This window comes from Cydia splendana, chromosome 10 (genome assembly GCF_910591565.1).
Source record: "Cydia splendana chromosome 10, ilCydSple1.2, whole genome shotgun sequence".
Lineage (NCBI taxonomy): Eukaryota > Metazoa > Arthropoda > Insecta > Lepidoptera > Tortricidae > Cydia > Cydia splendana.
The window spans coordinates 1,163,102-1,190,532 of record NC_085969.1 but is presented as its reverse complement, the minus strand read 5'-3'; the positions used below and the strand labels follow the sequence as shown (position 1 = coordinate 1,190,532).

Below are 27,431 nucleotides of genomic sequence, written 5' to 3'. Positions count from 1 at the left end.
TAGATATATTTATTGACCCCCGCTTGTCGGCCCCATTTTCCGTTGTAAGTTTGTTTCCTTTTAATTTCCTGACTTAACGCCTCCTCTTAAGAACATACATAATATCTGGGAGACATACCTATAAAAAACACGATCGATTGTTCGCCCGCGCAAACCCCCATATAGCAAATTTTATCGAAATCGTTAGAGCCGTTTTCGAGATCTCCGAAATATATAATTATACAAGAATTGCTCGTTTAAAGGCATAGATGTAAGTAAATTGAGGTAGATATGGTACCAGGCGCACGATTGTGAGCCATTAAATATAGGTTCCGGAACCTATATTTAGTTAGGCGTATGGGTGACGCCAACCTGTCAAGGTGTCAAAATCGTTGGATCAATTTTTAATTTTGTCAACTATGAACGTCACACGTCTAGATAAATAAAAGGTCATTGTTTAAAGGTATAACATAACATTTATCACAAATCTTTTATAAATTACCGAACCTAAATCGGTCCAACTGTTTACTGTAGTCTCTAAGTAATTGTAATACGTTAGTTTGAATTAGTCGTATTTTATAATTGTTGATGTATTATTATTATTTTTGCATGTATATTAATTCAATGTTGACGTGTGGAAGTGCCCTTGTGGCCTATTTGCTGAATAAATGTTAAAGTTTGAAGTTTGACTGTGATGATAATCAACTGATCATCGACATCTAGCAATTTCATAGTATATAGTTCGACAAGACGCGTAACACGGGTAATTTTATCATAAGCAGGAAACCAGGAAACCAAGAAACCCTACTCTATTTTTTTACCAAGGACGGAATACAAATCTTTTATTCTCACGCGCGTGATTTTGACGCGATCATCTTCCATAGGAATATTTCCGTGCAAAACATTTTTTGGCGGCATCGAACTTTCTATTCAGATAGGTTTCCACGCAACCTTGGAATTTATTTATTTATTTTACCAGCTTATAGCGACATAATAAATAGTGATACAAAGCCAGTTATATTACATGTTAATATTTGCGTCCAAAGTTAAAACGGCCGTTTTTGTTTTGAGTTCATAGATCGACGAATCCGGCAACATAAAAACTAGTCGATGTATTCAAAAGGTACTTAAATACAAAATACAGTACGTAGCGGCCCCCTTTTTAAATATATTTCGTATAATTTAAATAATCACGATTAGGGAATGCAAATCGGTTATTTTTTGTATGGAAATATTCGGTTTTTAACCGAAACCGCGGTTATTTCCATACAAAAAATAACCGATTTGCATTCCTTAATCACGATTATTTAGCAGTGGCGCTAGTGTGCAAGTTGTTGGGCTCTGCTATACATAGAATGTCATCAGATCAAAAATCCTAAGCATACTGAAAAAATCTTAAGTGTAACGTGTAGTGTCACGTTTGGTAAAATGCTTTGTGAATAGCTACAACACGCGGAAATGTTTTGAATCTGAATTGGCGGTGATCACTCGAATGTTATTTGGAATAAATTGCGCGGTGTCACATTGAAGTGTACGGAACACAGTTGACGTGGGGATAAAGTTTGTGACGGCATTTTTATGTGAACAGCAAACGGGACAACGAATAAAATAACAGACAACGAAATGTTACCAAACTTATGCACAGTTCAGGCCAATTTGAGAACTTACGAGAATTAAATGTTAAAAAACCGGGCAAGTGCGAGTCGGACTCGCGCACGAAGGGTTCCGTACCATAATGCAAAAAACGGCAAAATAAAAACGGTCACCCATCCAAGTACTGACCCCGCCCGACGTTGCTTAACTTCGGTCAAAAATCACGTTTGTTGTATGGGAGTCCCACTTAAATCTTTATTTTATTCTGTTTTTAGTATTTGTTGTTATAGCGGCAACAGAAATACATCATCTGTGAAATTTTTTATCACGGTTCGTGAGATACAGCCTGGTGACAGACAGACGGACGGACGGACGGACGGACGGACGGAAGGACGGACGGACGGACGGACAGCGGAGTCTTAGTAATAAGGTCCCGTTTTACCCTTTAGGTACGGAACCCTAAAAACTACATACCGGGAAATAGTTATTTGTACAACAAGAGATCAAAGTTTGATATTTCTTCGAGTGCTTATTTTGAGTCCCGTGCAAGCGAAAGATTCTATAATAGATTCACGAGCGTAGCGAGTGAATCTAATTTAGAATCTTGAGCGTAGTAAGGGATTCAAAAGCGCACGAGATGTAAATAACTTTGATCTCGTGTAGTACACAAAATTTTTCACCCTAAGCAGTGAGAACATACCTAGAGGGACAGAGATAATAGAACCCAAGTATATCGAACTTGTATTATATTTCATCGCTTCATTCTCAATATAATGTTTTAACAGGTAGTCCCTTAAACCTACAGGCAACTGGCACGCTTTTAGAGTACTTCATTTGATTCACCACGAGGCATTTGCCGAATATAACATGCAAAACAATAAGTTATCATAACTAGTTACGTTGTCTTGTCTGCGAGACATGTACAACCGAGTTTTCTCATAACTCACCTACCCACCTGCTTTTGGGTCTCCAAATAAAATATACATTTTTATTTTTATTTTAGATACAAATATCGTTGTCCATCGTCCTTTAACGGACCGAAATAATCGAGAAGGCAGCGTGACTGAACCTTTTCAAGTCGGGGGGCACCAGTGCACTCAGCCATTACCAATGAACCTCGAGGCGAATCCTCGCCAAAACACTGAGCCAGAACATGAGATAGCCGAGCCGGAGGTGGAGCAAAGTGCTCATATGCCTGATGAAACCGCACAAGCATCCGCGGAAATACCGGTAGAACCGGACCTACTTATGGCCTTGGGCGAGTCCACAGATGATATACCTGAATTTGGTAAACCGATACATGACAGTTTAGCCAGTCTGTGGTTACCTTTACTAAAAAAGGGTCTGCTCAAAGAAAACAAAGAAAAACTTTTAAAAAGTTATTTAATACCCGAAAATTGCAAGCTTCTGCAGTCACCAAAACTTAACGCAGAGATCTCAGCTGCAGTATCTGAAATAGTCAGAGGGCGCGATAAAAAACTGTCTGGTTTTCAACAACAGCTCGGCGCAGGCATTACTGCACTAAATAAGGGTATGGAGATCCTACTAAATAGCGATAATAAAGCCCAGGCTCTGACTCATTTCAGTGACAGCTGTCGAATCTTGACAGACCTTCACTGCGCGTCGACCAAAGATAGAATAAAATTGATAACTCCTAGCCTGGAAAAGAACATCCTACATGTAATCCAAGATTCCGAAAGAGACGATACTCTCTTTGGTAACGCTTTGTCTGAAAAAATTAAGGCAAGCAAAGCCATTCAAAGACAAGGACATCAGATAAAAAAGACTGTGCCATACCAACCGTCTACTTCCGGATTTCGCCAGTCGACGGCAAACCGCTATACCCCGCCGGGAAACTGGAGGGGTCCACCTCGCTACTTCTACCCCAACAGCAGAGGTGGACGAGGCAGCCAGACGAGGATGACAACTCCCAGGAGATCGTACAATTACTCATACAGCACAACTCCACCGGCAGCGAAACCTGCCCCTCAGACCAGGCCTCGTGCTCCAACTCAACAGTAAACCAGGTACATTCTGGTAGAATAAGTTCATTTTACGATTGCTGGCTAAATATAACTCAAAATAATGAAGTTTTAACTTGGATTCGAGAGGGATATAAAATTCCTTTCTCTAAAAGCGTTGAACAGCCTCCAGTAAGCCATCCCGCTTACTCTTTTGACGAAAGTCGTGACATGTCACATGCAATTAATAAATTACTAGAGTTAGGTGCCATTTCACAATGTAATGCATCAAGTAACCAGTTCGTTTCCAAAATATTCTTGACGCCAAAACCTAATGGCGAGAAACGGTTTATTTTGAATCTCAAATCGCTCAATAAATTCATTCCTAAAATTCACTTTAAGATGGAAGACCATCGAACCGCATCCAAGTTAATACCTCAGAATAGTTATTTAGCCAACATTGACTTAAAAGAAGCCTATCTTCTAATACCTATTCATGTATCTGATCGAAAATATTTACGTTTTCAATTTCAAGCTTATGGCTCTAAAGAAATTGTAACGTATGAGTTTAATGCCCTGCCTTATGGCTTATCGTTAGCCCCGTGGGTTTTTACTAAAATAATGAAAGAAGTAATAACATATTTAAGATCCTGTTGTCTGAAATCTGTCATGTATTTGGATGACATCCTGTGCATAGGTGATGACTATACTGATTGTAATAAAAACGTAAATGAGACTGTGAAGCTATTTCAATGTTTAGGTTTCGTTATTAACTTTAGTAAAAGCTCACTGGAACCCAAGCAAAGTTGCAAGTTTTTGGGATTCAATTTCCATACTCGAAACATGTCTATGTCTTTGCCGAGTGATAAACGTAATAAAATTGCCCAGTTAGTTAACAAATTTATGAAATTGCCACGTTGTAGTATTCGTGAATTTGCTCAATTGATCGGTGTACTTGTCGCGGCTTGCCCGGCTGTTAAGTATGGATGGCTGTACACAAAAATTTTAGAACGCCAGAAATTCCTGTTTTTGCAAAGGCATAATGATAATTTTGAAGCCAAAATATCATTACCCGATACCATTCTTGCCGACTTAGACTGGTGGGCTAAGAATATTGCCACTGCTGATAATCCTATGAGGACAGAAAACTTCAAATACGAAATCTTTACAGACGCCTCTAGGTCGGGCTGGGGCGCTGTATGTGGCAATAAAAAAGCAAACGGGACATGGAAAACCGTTGAGATGGAACACCATATTAACTATTTAGAATTGCTCGCGGTATTTTTAGGCCTGAAAAGCCTCGCTTCAGACGTTACCAACTGTGCAATATTATTACGAATCGACAACACGACCGCTATTAGTTATATTAACCGTATGGGAGGTATACAATTCCCACATTTAAATGACTTATCAAGATCAATTTGGCAATGGTGCGAGGAGCGCCATATTTGGTTATATGCGTCATACGTTACTACCAAACTTAATCGGGCAGATGAGGAGTCTAGGAAAATCAACCCCGACACAGAGTGGGAATTATCCACCCAAGCTTTTAATACCATTATTAAAAAATTAGGGTACCCAAATGTAGATTTGTTTGCTTCACGTGCTAACGCAAAATGTGACGCATTCGTCTCATGGAGACAAGAGCCAGACGCCATGGCGATAGATGCGTTTACGCTTAACTGGAGCTCTAACTTCTTTTATGCATTCCCACCATTTGCGCTAATACTAAAATGCTTACGAAAGATTGTTGACGATAAAGCTGATGGAATACTTGTATTCCCCTATTGGCCTTCGCAGGCATGGTTCCCTTTCCTGATAAAACTTCTTAAGTCAGAAATCATAATGTTCGCTCCTCATAAACACCTGTTAAAATCACATTTCAGGGACCATCACCCCCTGCATGCCAGCCTTACCCTGGGTGCCGCGAGGCTTTGCGGGCGGCGTTCATCAAGCGGGGGACCCCACTCGAGGCAGTACCTCTAATGCTAGCCTCATTGGCTCAGAATACTTTATGTCAATATGGCGTAACCATAAAACTTTGGTGGGAACATTGCACTTCTAAAAATATTGACGTCTATCATCTGTCGATACCCGAGGTACTTTCCTTTTCAACCGACGAAAAAAAAAACGGAGGAGGTTCTCAAGTCGACGCGTATATTTTTTTTTTTTTTTTTTTTTTATGTTTGACCACGCATAACTTTTTACAGAGGTGTTCGATTTTGATAATTATTTTTTTATTGGAAAGGGTATACCCCGAAGTTGGTCCCATATAAATTTGGAAAAAAAAATCCAACGTTAAGGGTAGGAAAATAGGGGATGATTGATTTTTTCACTCACCGATTGTAACGTATGACCACGCATAACCTTTTACAGAGTAGTCGTAATAATAATAAAAATTTGGAAAAAAATCCTACCCTAAGGGTGGGAAAATAGGGGTAATTTATTTATATTACAGAACATAATAGTTAAAGTAGGATTATTAATATAACAGTTAATAGCTAAAGCAAGGTAGGTAGCTATTTTAAAAGTAATCAAAAATTAAGCATGTAATAATTTGTATAAATTATAGCCACAGAAAATTATAAAATAAAAACTTTTTAACAAAAAAAATAACCGCCGAAAAAAAACTAAAAGGAAATAAAAAACCGGCACTAACACGAAACGAGTCGACCAAACAATAGCACACTGAAAAGAAAAAAATAATTATTTTGTCTTCAATAACGCAAGTGAATACCTATGAACTATGTATATACATACTTCTGAAATCAATCACACAAATCTGCGTATTTATTTATTTACAATCTGTTATTTTTGGAGTCGGTGCCAGCCTCAAACAAACTTGAGCACCTTAGTGAAGCACCTGCACCGTTGAAATTTTCACAGATGATGTATTTCTGTTGCCGCTATAACAACAAATACTAAAAACAGAATAAAATAAAGATTTAAATGGGGCTCCCATACAACAAACGTGATTTTTGACCAAAGTTAAGCAACGTCGGGAGTGGTCAGTACTTGGATGGGTGAACGTTTTTTTTTTGCTTTTTTTTTTGGTTTTTTTTTTATATGGTACGGAACCCTTCGTGCGCGAGTCTGACTCGCACTTGCCCGATTTTTTATTTCCTTTTAGTTTTTTTTCGGCGGTTATTTTTTTTTAACGGAACTATTTAATAAGGGTTGTTCGTATGGCTCATTAAATAGCCACCGTTCGGCGTTATCTTTGCTGCTTGGCAGCGAGATAGGTACTGATAACTGTGTGAAAAGACTTTTAAAAGGGGCACTTAAATTAAAACCAATAACACCAAAATATAATTCCACCTGGGATCCTCAGGTTGTACTAAATCATGTTTCGTCTTGGTACCCCAACTCCGATATACCCCTTGAAAAAATCACTAAAAAACTAGTTACTCTGTTAGCACTCTGTACAGCTCACAGAGTGCAAACCCTATCTCTCATAAAACTAGAAAATATTACAGAAATTTCAGATGGAATAAAAATTGCCATAGTTGACATTATTAAAACTTCTGCTGTAGGCCGTGAACAACCCATATTAAATTTGCCATTTTTCCGAGAAAAAATAAGTATATGCCCAGCTACGACCCTTAAGGATTATATTTTCGTCACGAAAAATTTAAGGGTTGGTAGCACGGGAACGCTTTTCCTGACATATAAGCGACCTCACAAGGCCGCCAGCAGTCAAACCCTAAGTAGGTGGATCAAACAAGTTTAGCATGAAAGTGGCGTAGACGTCAATGTGTTTGGTGCCCATAGTACTCGCCACTCTGCTACTTCAACGGCTTTTGCGGCTGGAATCAGCCTAGATACGATCAGAAAGGCGGCTGGCTGGACCAGCAACTCTAAAACCTTTGCCAAATTCTATAACCGACCAATAATCAATTGTAGTGATGATTATGATTTCGCTAGATCGATTTGTTTCCCAGAAACCAATGTCAGTGACAATGACGATTCCTAAATATTAACTGTAGTGCTTAACTGCATATAATATACCTTTTGTGATTATTAGGCATGTTAAATAATTATAAAAAATAAAAACAATGAATAATAAAAATAGTTTTTATTTTCTCACAAAACTTTCAACTCTAAACATCTACCTGTTAAAACATTATATTGAGAATGAAGCGATGAAATATAATAGATGATTAAACGAACTTTCCTAAAGTGAAGTTCGATCACTATTATATGAGTCGCTTCATTCGAAGATATAAATATAATCACCCACCCATCCCTAGGTGACCCAAAAAATAAAGTTTTGTTCGTGACTCTAAAAAATGAAGTCTACGGCAGCGCCCCACTCCCAGGTGGTGCCCGCCGGAACTACTAATACCGATTTTGAATCAAATGAAGTACTCTAAAAGCGTGCCAGTTGCCTGTAGGTTTAAGGGACTACCTGTTAAAACATTATATCTTCGAATGAAGCGACTCATATAATAGTGATCGAACTTCACTTTAGGAAAGTTCGTTTAATCATCTATTAGACCCCGCATGTTGAAATGACTATAAAGGTCACTTGAATGTCATTTTGTCTCACTCAGTGAGCAAAATCGCATTTTGCTCACTGAGTGAGACCTTCAGTGAGCAAAATGCGATTTTGCTCACTGAGTGAGACAAAATGACTCAGTGAGCAAAATCGCATTTTGCTCACTGTTTTTAAGAAGCAAAGTACCCTTGTTCGAGCTGCTGAGGTGAAAACTATATTATACACTGGATGTGTTAAAATGACGTACTCGTATCGCTTTGTGATTACTCACATAAGAAAAACTTGACATGTTTTTATACTCATATTGTATTAGGGTTCCTCCGCACCTCAAAAGGAAAATACGGAACCCTTATAGGATCACTCGTGCTTCTGTCTGTCCGTCTGTCACAGCCTATTTTCTCGTTTTTATTGCCTTTAGCAATTACAAGATTGGCTTCAAGTGAAAATTATTTAGCGTTTAAGTTTTTACAAAAAACCTTGTGTTAATTTTGCCTCATGTACTTGAGTTAATATTGTGTCGCACTATTTTACCTACACATATTTCCTAAGTGTTGCTACAATTATTCTAGTTTATAAATGATAATTTATTTCCGTACCTGTTTCCGTTGCGGCATGACCGTCCAGACCGGGGGCTCATTAGCAACCACATTAACGAGCTACCGGCTGATGCCATAATAATCTATCACTTTAATAGCTTAATGCGATTATAAATTAATTTTGTCTCCGATTTACGTCGCTTTTAGGGTTATATTCTGAGGTTTACGTCCCGTAGACATCATCAAATTCTATTTTAGATATGTTTCTCTTGAACCTTTAACGTAAATAATTAAAGCTTTTCAATGGACTGCAAAACGAGTCCATAATTATGTAGATATGTTATGACTGTTACGAGTATGTTATGAGATATCGATATTATAACAACAAAGAGCATAAAAGTACATCAAGCTTTTTAAAAACTTTGCTAAAATGCAACATGCTGAGATGGGGCCATTTCGTGGCACTTTAATCCTATTTTGTGTTTTCTCTTTTATTATGTATTGTCTCGATTGTTTGTGCTTACGAATAATTACTATTCTATTCTATTCTAAAATTGGTGTGCAAAGGTGGCGACAGCCAATTTATTCCCAAAATGTATTACTAAATGCTTAAACTTTAAGATTGTAAATGAAATTGAATCTCCAGATTTCGTCTACTGGGAATTTATCATAGACATACCGAAAGAATAAGGTCGGGTTCGAAATATTCAGAAAACCAAAAATTCTTCCCGATGTAGAAAAGACGGATTTTGACATAAATCTGTGTATGCACCAAAGACGTGGGGTAAAATTTTAAGTATATTGTTAAGTGGTATTAACCTATACAAGTTTAACATTTAAGTCACTCACTTTAACACCGTTTTATACAGACGTGGTATTAACATTTTGTAGGGTAATAATTCTAATAATTAAATAAATAAAAGCACGGTGCATTTGTACTAATAATGCAGCCGACTGTTGATCCATCATTACAATTTGTCACGTACCGGTTAATGTTTGGTTGCGTGTCATCCACCGGTTACCGGACAGGTCATCAGATAATGGCGATAGTTTTAATTATTACTGCAATTCCTTATTAGGTCACGGCTACCTCTGTCCTACTGAGTGTAACAGCCGTAACTGTTTTTTCCTTAAATTGTTTACAGTATTATTGCTCAAATAAATTTTAATTGAAAACAGATTTTCAATGACTTACAGTAGGTAGTTTATGTGACTGCTACTAAATACACTAATATGTGTGTACATAAAGCTCTCTATGAATTGACTATGATATAGGTATTTAAGCAGGATTTACATTACGAAATTGATGGCGTGAAATTGATTTCGTGACATTCGTTTTACAAACAGTTTCACGTGTAATTCAATATTTTCGTAATGCATGCATTAATCTCATGAAAGCAAATCAATTTCGTGCCCACCGCGATTTATTGGTGAAATTAGTGTCTTGCAACTAATTTCGTACTGTAAATGCGTCGTGAAAAAATATAGTGTCACGAAAGTGCCTGGGCTGTGCGGACGTGTAGCTTCGATGCTGATGGGGCCATGGTCACTGCGATACTGTGAATTTCATGACATTAATAGTTATTTCACGAAATTACTTTCGCATTTATCGAAACTACTTTCGTGAAACTGATTGCAACATGCATGACACTAATTTATATACTATTTTAGTATTAGCATGTTATGACCGCCATTCTCTTGCGGCATTTTATCATTTCATAAGTAAAATATACGGTGACATTTGTCTTTGAAATTTGTCACAACAAATTAATAACAACTAAAGTAATGTTGGAAATGTCAGTGAATCAGTTTAACGTGCGGGCTAAAAGTACGTTGACAGGCGGGTATTTAAGGACTTAACACACGCTTAACTGTATTGTCAGTAAGTGTTAAACTTGGACTTTATGGCAAGAGAATATGTACAGGAAATAATTAAGTGAGATTTCGAATGTCAAAGTTGTCATGCGTGGTAAGAAGTAGGATACGAATAGATATTTCTGTTATTATTTATTATTGTTAGGTATTTAAGCTTCTTTTCTCACCCAGTCGTTTTAAGATTGTCTTTTTATTCGTTATATGTTCATAATTTAATTAATTCGTGATTCCTTGATGTTAAAGGCCTTCATCTTTTTCCATTTGTCTGCAGCAGTATTTTCCGAATATCAACATATATCTGTTAGCAATTCGTAATCAATTGCCATGTACAGGATTGGGGAAGCCTAACAATATGTAGCCGACGATAATGAGCCCACCCACGCGAGTTACCATGGCAACTGAAGCGTTGAAATGCAGAGGTTTTTAACACATATCTTTATGACATATGAGGCATCAGGCAAGCGAGCAGACGCATCGCGTTTCCGGCCTTTAAGATGGGAGTTTAAGGTTTGAATAGGGTATTATACTGTATTTAAAATAAATTATTTTACACCATGCATGAAATAAAGCACCAGATGATTAGTAGAAAAACACAGATAGGAGTAATTTTTTAACACAAGTTCTATTTAATAAATCGGATAGAAATGTAGGTGAGTTGACCGTTACGTCACGATGTAATGTTTCATATAAATTCCATATTAGCAAATCGTTTTGACTGTTCTAAAAAAGTAACTGATTTGACTAGTAGGAAAATACCCTATTTCGTATGGGTTCGGATGTTAGGTATTTAGCAAGATAGGTACTTAACTTGCACGTTTTTAATACCTCCTTTTCCATATGATTAGACAGTTTCCATCTCTTACTGGGTAAGCATATCTCGATCTCAATCGGCCAATCAGAGCTGTCGGCTGAAAGGCCTTGATTGCCGGTAATTATTGATTCAGCTAACTAACAACTTGTAGTGAGCCAAATATATACCTTGTAGAATTATACAGTAAGTTTTCGGGAATAATGAGCCGATTTGAACTCGTTAGTGATTTTGATTTGATTATACCTTCAGCGCATACTCTCTATCTCTATATTGCTATTTTGCTACATGAATTGTACGGAAGCGGCCTTTTAGGGGTTTTTTACGTAAAACTTCTACTCGCTCAATTTTTTTTTGTATTACGATTTCTAGCAACGTAAACTAGTACCATACTTAGATATAAATACTAATCACTACACCTTATAAAACAAATCCCCAGCCGCGTCTGTCTGTTTGTGTGTTTGTATGCTCGCGATAAACTAAAAAACTACTGAACGGATGTTCATGCGGTTTTCACCTATCAATAGAGTGATTCTTGAGGAGGGTTTAGGTGTATAATTTGTTAACCCGTGCGAAGCCGGGGCGGGGCGGGCCGCTAGTGAGTTATATGTTTTTCAGAATATCAATACAATGAATTAGGTATATGCTTCATAATGAATGTCAGATCTATCGTAAAGGGGCCCACTGATTATCAGTCCGCCGGACGGTATCGGCCTGTCAGTTGTTCGGAACTGTCAAAATTTTGTTCTAACTGACAGGCCGATACCGTCCGGCCGTCCGTCCCTTAAGGTAGTCATCACACGCGAGTGCTTTTCGCTTTTCAACTGAAATTTACGAGTTTCCTCGTAAATACGAAATAGAAACGAATACAGATCTGTTCATTAATATTAATGGGCTGGCTTCGCTCGTTATGGAATTAAATGTTCATTTACGAATACTAATGGTGATGGCAAAAATACAATGCGGGATTAAAATTGTCGATAAAAGCTGTACGCTTTGAAATTTCAAAAATCTGAAAGCCTACCTCTATCCACGTTCGACGTGTTGCCTCTCAGTCGCACTTGTAAATTCTTACGTAAATGTGACAGGGAGGCAACAGGTCAAACGTGGTTCGCGGTAGGCCCTATGAACTTAATTTCAAAAGGACGAGGACGTGTGCAAGCGATATAACAAAATTTCAAATTAAAAGAACAATTTAAAAATGTAACGCTTCGGGTAAGATTCGAGCTCACAACCTATCGCAAGCCCGTACCGGTCCAACTGAGCTACCAGAATTTGCCAGGCCCGTGTGAATTTGATAGGAAAATCTATAAAAATCACGAGGGCGCTACGATCAATATTAAATCTAATCTAATCGTGTAAAAGTATTTTCTAAAATGTCAATATATAGAGAGGAAAATGGAACTAGGTTTATATGAAGAAGCGGTCGTTAACTATCCTCTTAAACTAAGCGTGCTATCCACAATAACAGTTGTTAAGCATCCGTTTAAACCGAGACTGGCAAAACTCGGGTTTATGCATCAGGGGAAACGCAACAACAGCGGTGAAGATTTTATTCACCGCACCGCATTACTTACACTAACGTTAACTTGAACTTATACATATTCAAATCTCGTGTAAGAAGGTTAAACTTACCGCGAAGGAAGATTTATAGAACTTGCTACTAATACATGGAATTTTAATACCTAGTTGGGCTAAAATGAAAAAATAATGTTTGGAAAAAGGTAGAATCGCCGCATTTATAGGTAGTAAAAGTTCTTAACGGGACTTCGTAATTTCTTCAAAAAAATTCCTTCACGCTGTTTCCTTTTTTAAATGATTAAATCATTTATTCTGTTGCTTTCAAGACTAGCCTAAATTTGTCATCGAATTGAACAGAACAGTGTTATTGTAACGTTTACAATGTAAACGTTACATTTTCATAGAAATTTGTCATTAATGATGTCACTGCCACAGTGTCATTGCATATGACATGCAGTTAACTTGGACCGAGTCTATCGGCTCGATTCGAATCTTTAGGATACGTCAAATATTACGGCTAGATACGATATGTATCAAATGTGACGTTTCTTCAAACAAAAACGTCACTTTTGACTCTGACATCGTATCTAGACGTAATATTTGACGTATCTTAAAGTTCGAATAGGGCAGAATAACAGTGCGTGCAAAAAGAATCATCCAGTGCCCTGTTTATCAAAAGCTTGTAACTTGTAATACAAGCAGATGTCACTTTTTGTCAGCTTTTGTTAGAAAGGGAGTTCCACTTGTATTATAACTATTATAAGTTACAAGTTTTTGATAAACGGGCCCCAGGTGGCAATGTTAGCATCAGTTGGCTTGACACGCAACAAGTAAGTTCGGAAAAATGCCAACAGATGGCGCTATAGTTAAAGGACTTACAGGCCAATTCGAACGTATACTGATATCAGAATGACATCTAACTGATGATTAAGAGGAAAAGACGCACGATAACTAAATGACATGATTAAAACATCATTCTGATGTCAGTGTACGTTCGAATTGGCCTGTTAATTCTGTCTTCAATTCAGGCAAAGACAATCATTCTCTTTAGATCCAGTCGCTAGATCCAAAATGGATCTAGTGAGAAAAGTTTTTCTTCTTAGATCCAACTTCTTTACGATGGATCTATAGAGAAGTTTTTTTAGTAATAGATCCAGTTGAAATGATAAATGGATCTAGTGGGAATTTTTTTTTATCGCAAGATCCAATTTTCACTTACGTTATTATATCAATCTGAAATTCTCTATCTCGTTAATTCTAATTGAATGGAAGGATATATCCAATATAATTGTCAGCGCTGGTGGCCTAGCGGTTTGTCGTGCGGTAATGAATATGGAGGTTCCTTCGGGATGCAACTCCCGAGGGTTCCTTTTAGTTCCGGTATTTTTTGGGAAGCAACCGTCGGGTCCCTTTGGAATGTAACCGCCAATCACTAAGATCGGGAGAATTAGATCTATAATGATTTTGATTACTAATAGTTATTTTTATATACTTCGGTGGCGGCAAACAATAATACAGATCGCTTGGTGGTAAGCAGTTGCCGTAGCCTATGGACGCCTGCAACACCAGAGGTGTTACATGCGCGTTGCCGACCCTCACAAGCCGCACCCTCGTTGAGCTCAGTCAACCTTACTCACCGGCAGGAACACACACTATGAGTAGGTTCTACTGTTATTTGGCTGCGGTATTTTGTAAGGTACCTCCATTTCCCCAGTTGGGCTCTGCTCTAGATCTGGAATGACATCCGTTGTGCTGTGCCCTACCACATAAAGCGAGATGACATTCACAGTGCCCATACCTCTCTTTTGAACGCAGTTTAAGATCTTGCACTTGCACAAAGAGAACAGGCAATTTTGTATGAATAATGTGCCATTGTTGAGTAGCGTTAGGATATTATATCGGCACTACTTTGAACAAAACTCGTATTTGCTTGCTCTGCTTTTCAACTATGCGTAGTACTTAATGTGAGTATTTCAAAGTAGATGGTGCCGCAATGTGGATAGGTCCTTAATTGGCCGAGCGTCAACGTCTGAGCCGGAGTTTCAGCGTGGGCGAAATTACTTCCATATGTCCGGATGTCCTCCTTTACAGGTCGTATTTCTCAACCGGTTCTCGTGAAGGCTTAAAGTTGTCACAAAGTCTGTCTAAAGCTCACAGAGTCACTAGTTATAATATTATTTTAACCCAGCTGAAAAGATGCATTTTACTAGATTGCTCGTTGTTAACGCATTTTGAAGTCCTTTCTAAAGCTAAAAAGTGGTTATTTATAAAAAGATGCAGTTACTTGGACATTATAAATTAAACTTCAGAAATATATGTAAGTAAATCTGTAACTTTATTCTTCAAAGTACTCGTTATATAACTAAGTACATACATCCAATTTGATATTTAAAAACTTGTTGTATTATTTTTACTGACGCTTTGATTCCTCTACTCAACCATAGATGTAGCTAGTTGCTAATTCTACTTGACATATATAAATATGACGTCAATCTATCTCCATCACAAAGTTTGTTGCCGTTGTCATTCGGTCTATTTTGTTCAAACCTCAGCAAAAATGATTAAATTATTATGAAAATAGAATAGAAAATATTCAATTCATAGACAGTTTATGGTCCAAAAACAGTTGAAAGAAATTTCAAATTTTTCAGTTTCGTTGCCGTTGCGTTGAGTAATTTTTTGGCATAGGTACTTATCTTACTTAAAACAATAAGAAATCAATTTTATTGATAACAATGGCAGACGACGAACATCCGGTGATAATAAATAGTAAGGGGGGGAAAGTGTTATTAGCTGGGGGCTACCGGTATCACAGACATATCGCAAATAAGAATGGCACCTGCTTGTGGCGGTGCCATCTTTACAAGAAAAATAAATTGAACTGCAGCGGGACTATCACCGTTAATCCAGTGAGTATCTTGCTGTAGAGTTGGAAGCGAGGCAAGCGCGCACATCGCCGTGAGCGCACATTTCGCCGCGAAGGCGCAACGAATTTTGAATTTTTTTTTAAGTTTATTCATTGAAAGTTCGTTGCGTGCTCGCGAAGATATCGTTACGCGCTCGCGGCGATACTATACCACGTCCAGACGAGTTTCACGTGTAATGTAATCCATCGTGTAATGGAACAGAAATACTACGTGTGGACGGCAGCACTACAAGCATTACATGTAACGCTCGTGCCAGTCGTGCCATATTCATCGGTTTTCGCAGGTGTCAGTTTTTAGTGCGAAGGCGCTTGTAGCGCCATCCACACGTTGACGCTATATTTTGTATTACCTACTAGTAATCTTACATTACACTTTTCACCCGTTTGGATCCAGCTTTACGCGCCCGCGGGGAAGTTGCTGCTGCGCAATTGCCTCCCTTTCAAATCGGCAGTGTTATAAAGCACTACTGGCTACGTTTTTAATCGCGTGTATCCTTTTCTAAGTGTTTAACAACATAATTATTCTACCAACACCTCCTGCATCCTCTCCCTAGGGCTTTTCTACGAGATGTTTTGCGAAAAATAAGCCTAAGTATATCCTGCTCCAGGTATAGGTAGTAGCATATACCCCCTATTCATAGTAGGTAGGTTTGATTGCGTTTTTTAGGGTTCCGTACCCAAAGGGTAAAACGGGTCCCGTTTTACCAAGACTCCGCCGTCCGTCCGTCCGTCCGTCCGTCCTGTCACCAGGCTGTATCTCACGAATCGTGATACCTAGACAGTTGAAATTTTCACAGATGATGTATTTCTGTTGCCGCTATAACAACAAATACTAAAAACAGAATAAAATAAAGATTTAAGTGGGGCTCCCATACAACAAACGTGATTTTTGACCGAAGTTAAGCAAGGTCGGGCGGGGTCAATACGTGGATGGGTGACCGTTTTTTTTTGCCGTTTTTTGCATTATGGTACGGAACCCTTCGTGCGCGAGTCCGACTCGCACTTGCCCGGTTTTTTTTAGTTTTTAGAGTTCCGTACCTCAAAAGGAAAAAACGGAACCTTTATATGATCACTCGTGCGTCTGTCTGTCTGTCCGTCTGTCACAGGCTATTTTCTCGGAAACTACTGGACCAATTAAGTTGAAATTTGGTACACATATGTAAATTAGTGACCTAAAGATGGACATGTTCTTATTTAATAATTTTCAAATACTCCGTTATCCTCGAAAACTACGGGAAAAATTAAGTTGAAATTTGGTACATATACCTATGTAAATTAGTGACCCAAAGATGGACACGTTTTTTTTATAATATTTAGGGTTCCGTACCTCAAAAGGAAAAAAACGGAACGCTTATAGGATCACTCGTGCGTCTGTCTGTCTGTCCGTCTGTCACAGCCTTTTTTCTCGGAAACTACTGGACCAATTAAGTTGAAATTTGGTACACATATGTAAATTAGTGACCAAAAGATGGACATGTTCTTATTTAATAATTTTCAAATACTCCGTTATTTAATCTTCACCTATAGATGACAGGAAAACCTATTAGAAATGTGCAGTCAAGCGTGAGTCGGACTTATGTACGGAACCCTAGAAACGCGAGTCCGACTCGCACTTGGCCGGTTTTTTTAATACCTTGATTGATTTCTTCTAGAGTGGAAAAATTACAAAGAGCAGGCCACATTGTGACGCTTGCCGCGCAGATGTGGCCAACAATCTTATAGAAATCACAATTCATGATACGTGCGAGGAAGCTACACAAGGGAGAGAACCGGCTCCGAGAATATTCAAGAAAGGACTGGCTAAAATCGAAACTCAAGGGTGGCATTTGGCTACTGATAAACCAGTGCCCACCTTTGATGAGAAAAAATCCTCCATATACAGAAAACGCAATAAAGTGGCGGGTGTCAAAACTACCAAGGCCAAGACAGCAGGTTTGGTAGAGGTACCAATTCAATTTCAGGATTTCGTACTAGCTGATTATTTTCACGACGGAATGAGAATTATTGTCTTCTGTTCGTCCGACGCAAAATCTCGTTTAGGCAAGTACACAAAGTTTTTCATGGATGGGACGTGCCAAGCATGTCCAGCACCGTTTCGCCAGATTTATGTAATTCATGCAGAGGTAAATGACACTGATGGGAACAATACGGTCCCATTAGTGTATGCATTTATGTCGCGCCAAACCAAAAAGGCATACGTCACCTTGTTCAATTTGATTAAGGCTGAGGTGCCGGAGTGGCAACCTGAAAAGGTTACCATTGATTTTGAGAGGGCAGTAATGTACGCATTACCGGTATTGAATGTAGAGATATGTGGGTGTTACTACCATTTTTGTAATACATTGATACGAAAAGCGAAAGAATTAGGCATTAAGAAAACCGCCAGCAACGGGCGCATAGTTTCTCTGTGCTGCAAATTGCCCTTGCTGCCAGAATCCGATATTCCGGAAGGCTGGGAATATATAAAAAACGAAATATTACCCGGAGATGATTTAAAAAAATTTATCAAATACTTTGCCGACTCCTGGATGAAAAAGGAGCACTATAAAATTTGGTGTGTGTATGGTCTACGGCATCGGACAAACAACGTTGTGGAAGGGTGGAACCATAGCCTAAATACCAACATTAACAAAAATGAAGTCCAGATAATGGAAATACTCCACACCCTACGTCAGGAAGCCTCTCTTGCGGCGCTTAAATGTGACCGGCTCGAAAGATTCAAAAAAAGATCGGGACCGAAGCGCCGCAAGATGAGTGCTTCAAATGATCGCCGCATCATACATGCGCAAACGCAACTTAAAAACGGAGAAATAAGTATTGGACACTTTTTAGAAAAATTGCGGCTGCCAAAATTTTAGTTACCAGTTTCTAAAACAATATAAGGATAAGGTGAATTAGATAACATTAAGTTTTTGGGCGAACATTCATTTTTGGTACAAGTTTTTATCGCTGACTGTACTTTCCATAGGTAACTAATACTCATCGAGACAATTCTAAAAACCGCAAACACAATTAGGTTGCGTTGTTTTATCATACAATTCCTATGGTCACTTCCTTAGAGTCGGACCAAGAAAAGTCTGCAGCGGATTTGATAGCCCACGCAGTGTAACTGATATTTATACGTGATCATTTCATGTAAGTTTGACGTTTAAAAACATACCCCCATACATACATACGTTTTAAATTTAAATATGTAGCTACCTATTGTCACTGAATAACTAATAGTACTACCGCTATTGTATGCAAATTTTCAGCTCCATCGGTAAGTGGATTAAATTCAACTTGTAAGATTTGACCCGTACAAACATGTATTGGAAGTTTAATAAAAGCTTGTTAAATTATTAATAATAATATGTACAGTTGCCTCCAGAAACTCGCGAACTAAATGGACATGAGTTTGACAAATAAAATGATACCAGGAATAGCAAAGAAAAAATAGTCAGAGGTATATGTCGATAAAATGATATCGACAAGTAAGATGCACTTACTACCCATGTGATAGTTATACGAGTAAAGGGGTCACAAACGATTTCGATTTGTATGAATGTGACGAGAAAAGTGCTTGATTCGATTGTAAGATTGTGACGTTACCAATCAAATCAGGAGGTGCGGATGTGAAACTGACAAATTTCAATGTTAAGACGAAACCGGAGCTGAGTTTTAAATATTTTAGGTAAATATACTCATCTCGCTAACGGAAGCGGCTCCTAAAACTAGTGCGATAAGGACAAGGCGAAATATCCGGTTACATATCAGAATACCGAAAATTAACTTACCTAATGTCGAATCACCTATGCTCGATTCACCTATTTTTAAATTATCTAACGATCATTTTACCTAAATATTGAATGACCTAAGTTTATAATACCTAATCTCAATTAACCTAATGGATGAAACACCTAATTAACGTTTTACCTAATGCACATTTTACCTAACGCACGTTTTACCTAAAGCTATTATACCTAATGCATGAAACACCTAAAGCTGACATACCTAATGGACGATCCACCTAAAGCTGATATACCTAATGAACGATATACCTAAAGTTGATTTACCTAAAGGATAACATACCTAAAACTGTTATACCTAACGAACGAAATACCTAAAGTCGATATACCTAAAGGACGGAATACCTAAAATCGATATACCTAATGCATGTTATACCGAAAGTCGATATACCTAATGGACGATATGCCTAAAGTTGATTTACCTATTGAACGAAATACCTAGAGCTAATATACCTAATGCACGTAACACCTAAAGTCGATATACCTAATGCACGAAATACCTAAGGTTGGTATATGTTTTAACGAACGAAAATACCTACTGTAAGTTTTGTAACATGGCCGAATGACTTCGTTTACAGTGACATATTGGTTACCACGGTTACCCTGACCTATTAAATGGAAATACCAGCGGGCTCAGCTGCCACCACCATTTAATGCCATAATAACGTGTAACTGTGGCATTACGTCTTTTTAAGTTTTTACTAGAGATGCCCCGAATAGTGAATTTGGCCGAATACCGAATACCGAATATTGGGCGACCGAATTTTCGGCATGACATGCGAATATTTTGAGTCACAATTATTATAAAAACTGTTCGCCAACTAAGCACAACGTTTGCGAAGATATATTTTTATGTTGAACAGAATTAATTAATGTAGTCAATCAAATCAGATCCATATTAAAAATAAAATATTTTGTAATCAACAAAATAAATGCTAACAAACGTGTCTTCGTATTTAACTACTTTCCAAGAATTCATTTTAAATATTAAATATACCTAGCTTTTGGTTATTTTTTATGTAATTTTTCGTTTTAGGTAGGTGCAATTAGATATTCGGTATTCGGCCGAATAGTAGGCAACATTCGGCCGAATATCGAATATTCGGCAAAATGGGCGAATAGGCCGAATACCGAATAGTTGCCGAATATTCGTGGCATCTCTAGTTTTTACTATGAAGCGGAGACTTTTTGCGATAACTTAAAACGGATAAATTTATCATGTTTGCTATAGTTTTCTTTGAATGTCTTTCTGAAGCTCTAGTTCCACGGTTTTTTTTTATATTTTTTGGATTCATTGTTCAAATGTTAGAGGGGGACACATTTATTTTTTCTTTCGGAGCGGTTATTGCCGAAAATATTCAGTTTGTCAAAAAATGTTGGTTGAAAACGCCTATTCGTTTTAAAAACCTATCCAACGATACCTCACACTATAGGGTTGAAGCGAAAAATAATTCCATCCCCACTTTACGTGTAGACGAGGTTTTTTAAAGATTATTTTCTACGAGTTTGTTGGATTTATTGATTTATATATTTATGTCAAATTGCAGCTTTCTAGCACTAACGATCACGGATCAAGGCCTCGGACAGACGGACAGACAGATAGACGGACATGGCGAAACTATAAGGGTTCCTAGTTGACTACGGAACCCTAAAAAATAGGATTGTATTATAAATTAATTTAAGTTTGACATTCTAATTTATTTTTGACTGCGCGTAACATTATACGATTTAAACTATTTTTTGCTTTTTGTATTAGAGTTTTTAATTTTAATCTAAATTTAATTAATAAATGTATAGATGTTATCATTTTTAATTTAATAATTTTATTATAGGTATCTATTAATTACATTATTACAATATTATTTTTATTTTTATTCTTAATGCTATATTTACTTAAATTATCTGCAGTAAATGATTTTTTATAATGACTTTAGGTATTTCGTTGATTAGATACAGTCAACTGTAAAAATATGGGTGTAGCCAACTTATTTAAAAATATGTCCCATAGTTCTTAATTCGCTGACATAAGAGCTATGGGACATATTTTTGAGATGATTTGTGCACCCATATTTTTACAGTTGACTGTACCTAATGGGTATATCAACTGTATGTGTTACGTGCAATAGGTATATTAACTTTAGGTATTTCGTTCAATAGGTAAATCAACTTTAGGGATATCGGACATTAGGTATATCGACTTTCGGTATTACGTGGATTAGGTATATCGACTTTAGGTATTCCGTGCATTAGGTATATCGACTTTAGGTGTTTGGTTCGTTAGGTGTAACAGCTTTAGGTAATTCATGCAGTCGGTATGTCAGCTTTAGGTAATTTGTGCATTAGGTATATCAAAATTAGGTGTTTCGTGTATTAGGTATATTAACTTTAGGTATTTCATGTATTAGGTAAATCGGTTTTAGGTATTTTAAGCATTAGGTGTATCAAGTTTAGGTAGATCGACCATAGGTATTCTGAGCTTAGGTAAAACAATTATAGGTGAAACGTGCATTAGGTAATTCGTTCATTAGGTGTTATGAGCTTAGGTTAATAAACCATTAGGTGTTTAAAAAAATAGGTGAATCGAGCATAGGTGATTCGACATTAGGTAAATCAACTTTCGGTATTCTGATATGTAACCAAATATCCTGCGTAAAAATCTCAGAAATCGAGGTTTTGTACTCGACTGTTTAGTGTTTACTCCTCCAAAACTTAACCAATTAAATGATTATGATATTATCTATGCCGGACCGTTTTGCTTTTTTGGCTAATTGATAGCAGTTTTGAATACTACGTGTCTCATTGCGGCATAGTCAATGAGGCCATTTTGGCCATTTTTGAAAGGCTCTAGCGCCTTAAAAAAACAAAAATATCAAAAAAAGCATAACGGTCCGACACATATATTGACAATATTAATCGGTGTTGAAAAAGTCATTGCTCTAGCATCAAAACCCACGGAGGAAACAGTCGAGTACGTTTGTATGGAGATATGACCACTCCTGTTGTCTCTTAATATGCAGGTTTGGGGGCAAGTTGTTTATATCAAGAGCTTGCGGTTGTCGCCATAAATCTAAAATTGGTGTTTTAATTTTATACAATGTGACCGCTAGATGAGATTGATCGATAATTAAAGTTAGACCAAGAAAAGTCTGCAGCGATTTTGATAGCCCACGCAGTGCAACTGTTATTTAATACGTCGTAATTTCATAGAATTTTGACGTTTAAAATAATACTTGCACTGCGTGGGCTATTAAATTCGCTGCAGACTTTTTTTGGTCTGACTGTATTTAAATTCTGACCTAATTGTCAACTTGAATGTCCAGTTTAGGGACTGGTCTTCTTTACAATCGAAGCAATAGGGATCACCGAGACGATTTAATTTTTACGTCCACACCACACAAAATAAATGAGAAATCTTACGAGTATCTTATTTCCCCGTCTGGGTCGGCCTTATTTGTATTTTGAGCAAAATCACTGTTTCTATGTTATCACCCACAACTTGTTACTCTACCTGCAAGTTTTCCTAAAAAATAAAATAAAATAAATATAATAAAATATTTATTTAATTACCTACAATATGTGTATCCAATATCCTTGTGTCTATTATTATTAAATTGCACAATTTTCGAAATACCAAGTAACATTTTTAAAATAATTTAAATTACTTAAAGATACATTTTAACTGACGGCGCAACAGTAGCGCCGCTAGCGGTGAATTCTCGCGTTATTCTCTAATTCAATTTTTTTTTTAAATATCGATATGAACAGCACTGGCCAAACTGTGGTATCATTTGTGCACATTGACCTGTCAATTTAGTTCGCGAGATTCTGGAGGCAACCTTAGTAGGTATAGTATTTGCATTCCTATTTGCATTATTTGACACAGTATGACTGACGTTTACTAGAGATGTAACTAACCCAAATCGAACCTTGTCACAGCAAGCGATTACGATTGGATGGCATCAAGACTGAGGTATCGAATTGTGACGTTTAATGGATTTTAATTTGAGATTTAAATAAACCTACAATTATAATATGGTTTTCTCGCAAGCAAATGCATTTAAAGGGCTGCCCGAGGTTTTCTTTGATTTTTGACAAGTTTTGAATCTTATCTCCTTTTTTAAATTTATTTATTTAAACTTTATTGCACAGTAAAAATTTTACAAAAGGCGAAATTAATAGCTTAATTCCTTTTTTTGTACTACAGATAGAATTATAAGACAAACGGGTATAGGTTTTTTGATCTTTTATCTCCAGTTTTGTCCATCGGATCCTTTATTCGGTTAAGGACAGATTCAGATTACGGCAGATTCTGGTTATGACAGATTCGTTTTATGGCAGATTCGTGTTCGGATTTTGAAAAATATTAATACTCCTTTTTTTATGATTTTTTTAGACATTGTCTAAAAAACAATTATCTACTTTGCAGTGAAGGATCTTACATGTACGAAATCTACATATTTGGTCTTTGACGTCTCGAAAATCGTGTCTAGGGTTTTAGTTGTAAACTAATTAACACAAAAGTTTTGGCTAGAAAACCAGTTTTTTAGCTTAAAATTGCTTAACTTTGATGCCAAATATCTCGAAGACAATGAACTTTGAAGTAAATATGGGATACTTTATTGTTTAAAGCCGTTGCTGGTAATATAATACGAGTAAGCTACAAACATTAGAAAACTAAGGGATTCAGATAGAAGGTCATTAGCGTGGGGTAGCCCCTTAATACACCAACCGAGTGGGTCGCACCTATCGTCAAAATCGAAACTAACTGGGGATCTATTTTAGAGTTCATTTATTACCCGACTACGGCAACGCAAAAGGAGGGTTATGATTTTGTATGTATGTATGTATGTTCATCTGTTCCCTCATAACTTCTAAAGTACTTATTATAATTTAACAAACGATATGTCATTCGAATCGTCTTAATCGTCCGCTGGTTATAGGCTATATGGCGTCACTCTAGAGGTCATAAAGTCACGAACCAAAAAATTAAAAATAAGCAATGATGACGTGTGATACATCATTTGAAAGAGCTCAATTAGCACATTTCAAATATATAAATATTTTTAGCTTTTGCACCCGGCTTTGCTTGCATGCGCCAGATAAAACATTAATTTATCGGTTAGGTAATTCGAACTATGAATCTACAAGCGCTCTGGGTTTTATCCGCGTGTTACGCGACTACGGCGATACAAGAAGGTTTTTGCAAAATAAATTTGTTTGGCCGCTATATACATTGTGTTTTTTTAATGTCCTGCAATATTTTATAACGTGAATAGGTATAGAAGTCCTGATCAGCCAAAATGTATAAAACAGTCAATTTTTTTACAAGATCGGGTTTGGTCCCATAGTAAAAGTTGCTTAGTATATTCACGACGTAAAATATTGCAGGACAAAAAAAACGCCTTCGCAGTAGTCAGGCGAAGCATACTGAAACGCAACGGACTCTGCCCAAAAGGCGTCCCCACACAAAAAGGGTAAGGCGTAGCCCGATGTACGTGGCGCACTGTACGCGGTCCAAAGCCGGGGCGCCCTCATACTAAAAGAGTCGGGCGTAGCCCAACGTACGCGTTCCAAAGCCGGGTGCCTTCGGCGCCCTCATACTAAAAGAGTCGGGCGTAGCCCGACATACGCGTCCCAAAGCCGGACGCATTCGGCGCCCTCATACTAAAAGAGTCGGGCGTAGCCCGACGTACGCGTTTCAAAGCCGGGCGCACTCATGCTTAAAGAGTCGGGCGTAGCCCGACGTACGCGTTCCAAAGCCGGGCGCCTTCGGCGCCCCCATACTAAAAGAGTCGGCCGTAGCCCGACGTACGCGTTCCAAAGCCGGGTGCCTTCGGCGCCCTCATATTAAAAGTGTCGGGCGTAGCCCAACGTACCTACGTGTTACAAAGCCGGGCGCCTTCGGCGCCCTCATACTAAAAGTGTCGGGCGGGGCCCGATATATACGGCGCTCTGCGTGCATTTCTGTACTGAGAACGCCATCGCTAAAGTAATATAAAGTGACTTCAAATACCTAGTTAGTAACGAAATCATGACCCCAAAATTAATCAAATAAAAAATAAGTCCAAAAACTAAAACCCGACTACTGCAAATCGCGCTCTAAAAAGTATGAAACAAGATAGAATTCTTATCTGAAATTATCAAGCAGGAAATATTATAAATGTTACCATTTAAAAAAAAAAATACAACGCGATATAATTTACTAAATTTTTTAATATATTTACAGAGATTCAGAGGATAGCCGTGGTCGTATGCCACATTACTTTTAAGTTTATAATCGTGGCATACGACCACGGCGATCTCCTGAATCTCAGTAAATATATAAAAAATTAAGTAAATTATATTACGTTGTATTTTTTTATAAAATCCCACCACCACCCATCCACGCCATCGCCACGCCATATCATTATTATCATTGTGATTGACGTTGCTTGTCACGCCTTAAACATAACAAAATTCGCAATACATTGCATCTTAGAATAAACTTTAAAGTGTATTAAACATCAAACCACAAGTTATTTTTAAAAGTTGCTGAACAAATGTTGGTCAGTAGGTATAAGATAGTTCCACTCTTACGGCCGACCGGAAAATTCCTCTGTCTATTTTTTTCACTGGAATGCCATTATATTGCAGTTTTATACCTACAAAATGAAAATCTAAAAAAATTATCATGTAACTATACTATTTTCAGGAATTGCCTTTTTACTCGCAGTGGAAAATTTCACTATCCATTTTATTTATTGAATTAAATTCACAGTTGTCTTTCTATTCAACTATAAAAACATTCAAAAAATAACGAGCGTATTAATAACTAAACATATCGGGAGCAGTGGGTAGGGAGCGGGGTGTACAAGGGATGATATTTCTTTTGGATATTTTTGATTTAAGTGTATACGTGACTACTATAGTACATTGTAGGAGAGGACGGAAAACCGCCAAAAGATGGACGAGTGAGTTCGAGGGCCGACACGTTAGTGGAGGCCCTCGAATAATACGAGTCCATCTTTAGCGTTTCCGGCCGAGGCATTACATAGTGCTTTTCACGACTACTGCGAGGAAATAAGAAAACATTTGCATAACTATAAGTACTAGCCCGCGATTTCTCTGGTAGCAAATTACTAGCCACTGCCTGTACTGTCTCTTGAATTTCAGTAGGCGTCAGCGTAAGAATATCATTTTCTTCACTAGAAGAACTCATTTTTATAGCGAGCGCGTTTCTTATATTTTTTAGTCAAACACAATTTACACTATCCAATTCAGTAAGTATTTTCAGATCCCGCCTTTTTTACTTTTTTTACCACTTTTAAGAGGCGTTTTTCTGTTATTTGCTTCAAACCGACTCTAAAATTAGAAGCGTTTTTGCTAAAAAAAACCACAAACAGCTATAAAAGTAAAAAACGCCTTAAGCGTGAACTGAATGGGTAATTGTTAAAAAAAAATGAAGTGAATGGTTTTGACATTTCTTTTTTTTTTAAACAAGAAATTGGTTCTATAAATAACCTAATTTTATTTTTGAAGGAAAAAGTTGCGCAATAAAAGACCTTTTATTGTTTTTTATGTTTTAAATTATACTCATTGGCTCATTGCTGTAGCGAACTGTCACCAATGACAGATGATGATAACAATGAAACATTGTAGTAGTGGTAGTTCAGGTGCTACAGCTATTGCCTACTTTCCAGCTTGGTTTTAGACCATCTATTGCCACATTTCCGAACAGTGGCGTGAAAAGTACATATTTAAAAATAAATCAGGCTGAGATATTTTCCACTCTCAGTTTGTAATAGTTCTAAAATACATAAATTTGGGTATGCATTTTTTTTTTGGATTTTCTTACCCACTACGCCAGATCATATTCTAAGATCATATAAGAAGAAAAAAATGACAGAGCAATTTTCCGATGACAATGAGCGACAAAAAAAGGAATTGTCACAAAAAAATATTCTCAT

The 27,431-nt window shown here is 37.4% G+C and overlaps 2 protein-coding genes across 6 annotated transcripts in view; one reads left to right on the top strand and one right to left on the bottom strand.

Moving 5' to 3' along the window:
* LOC134794096 (liprin-alpha-1) overlaps positions 1 to 27,431 on the bottom strand; it is a 269,061-nt gene that overhangs the window by 95,905 nt on the left and 145,725 nt on the right. The gene's annotated exons all lie outside the window — the stretch shown is intronic.
* On the top strand, positions 2,642 to 5,625 carry LOC134794476 (uncharacterized). The gene is made up of 2 exons (XM_063766288.1): positions 2,642 to 3,599; positions 5,420 to 5,625. Exon 1 carries the CDS (start codon positions 2,683 to 2,685, stop codon positions 3,592 to 3,594), a length of 912 nt encoding a protein of 303 aa, XP_063622358.1. The 5' UTR covers positions 2,642 to 2,682; the 3' UTR covers positions 3,595 to 3,599; positions 5,420 to 5,625.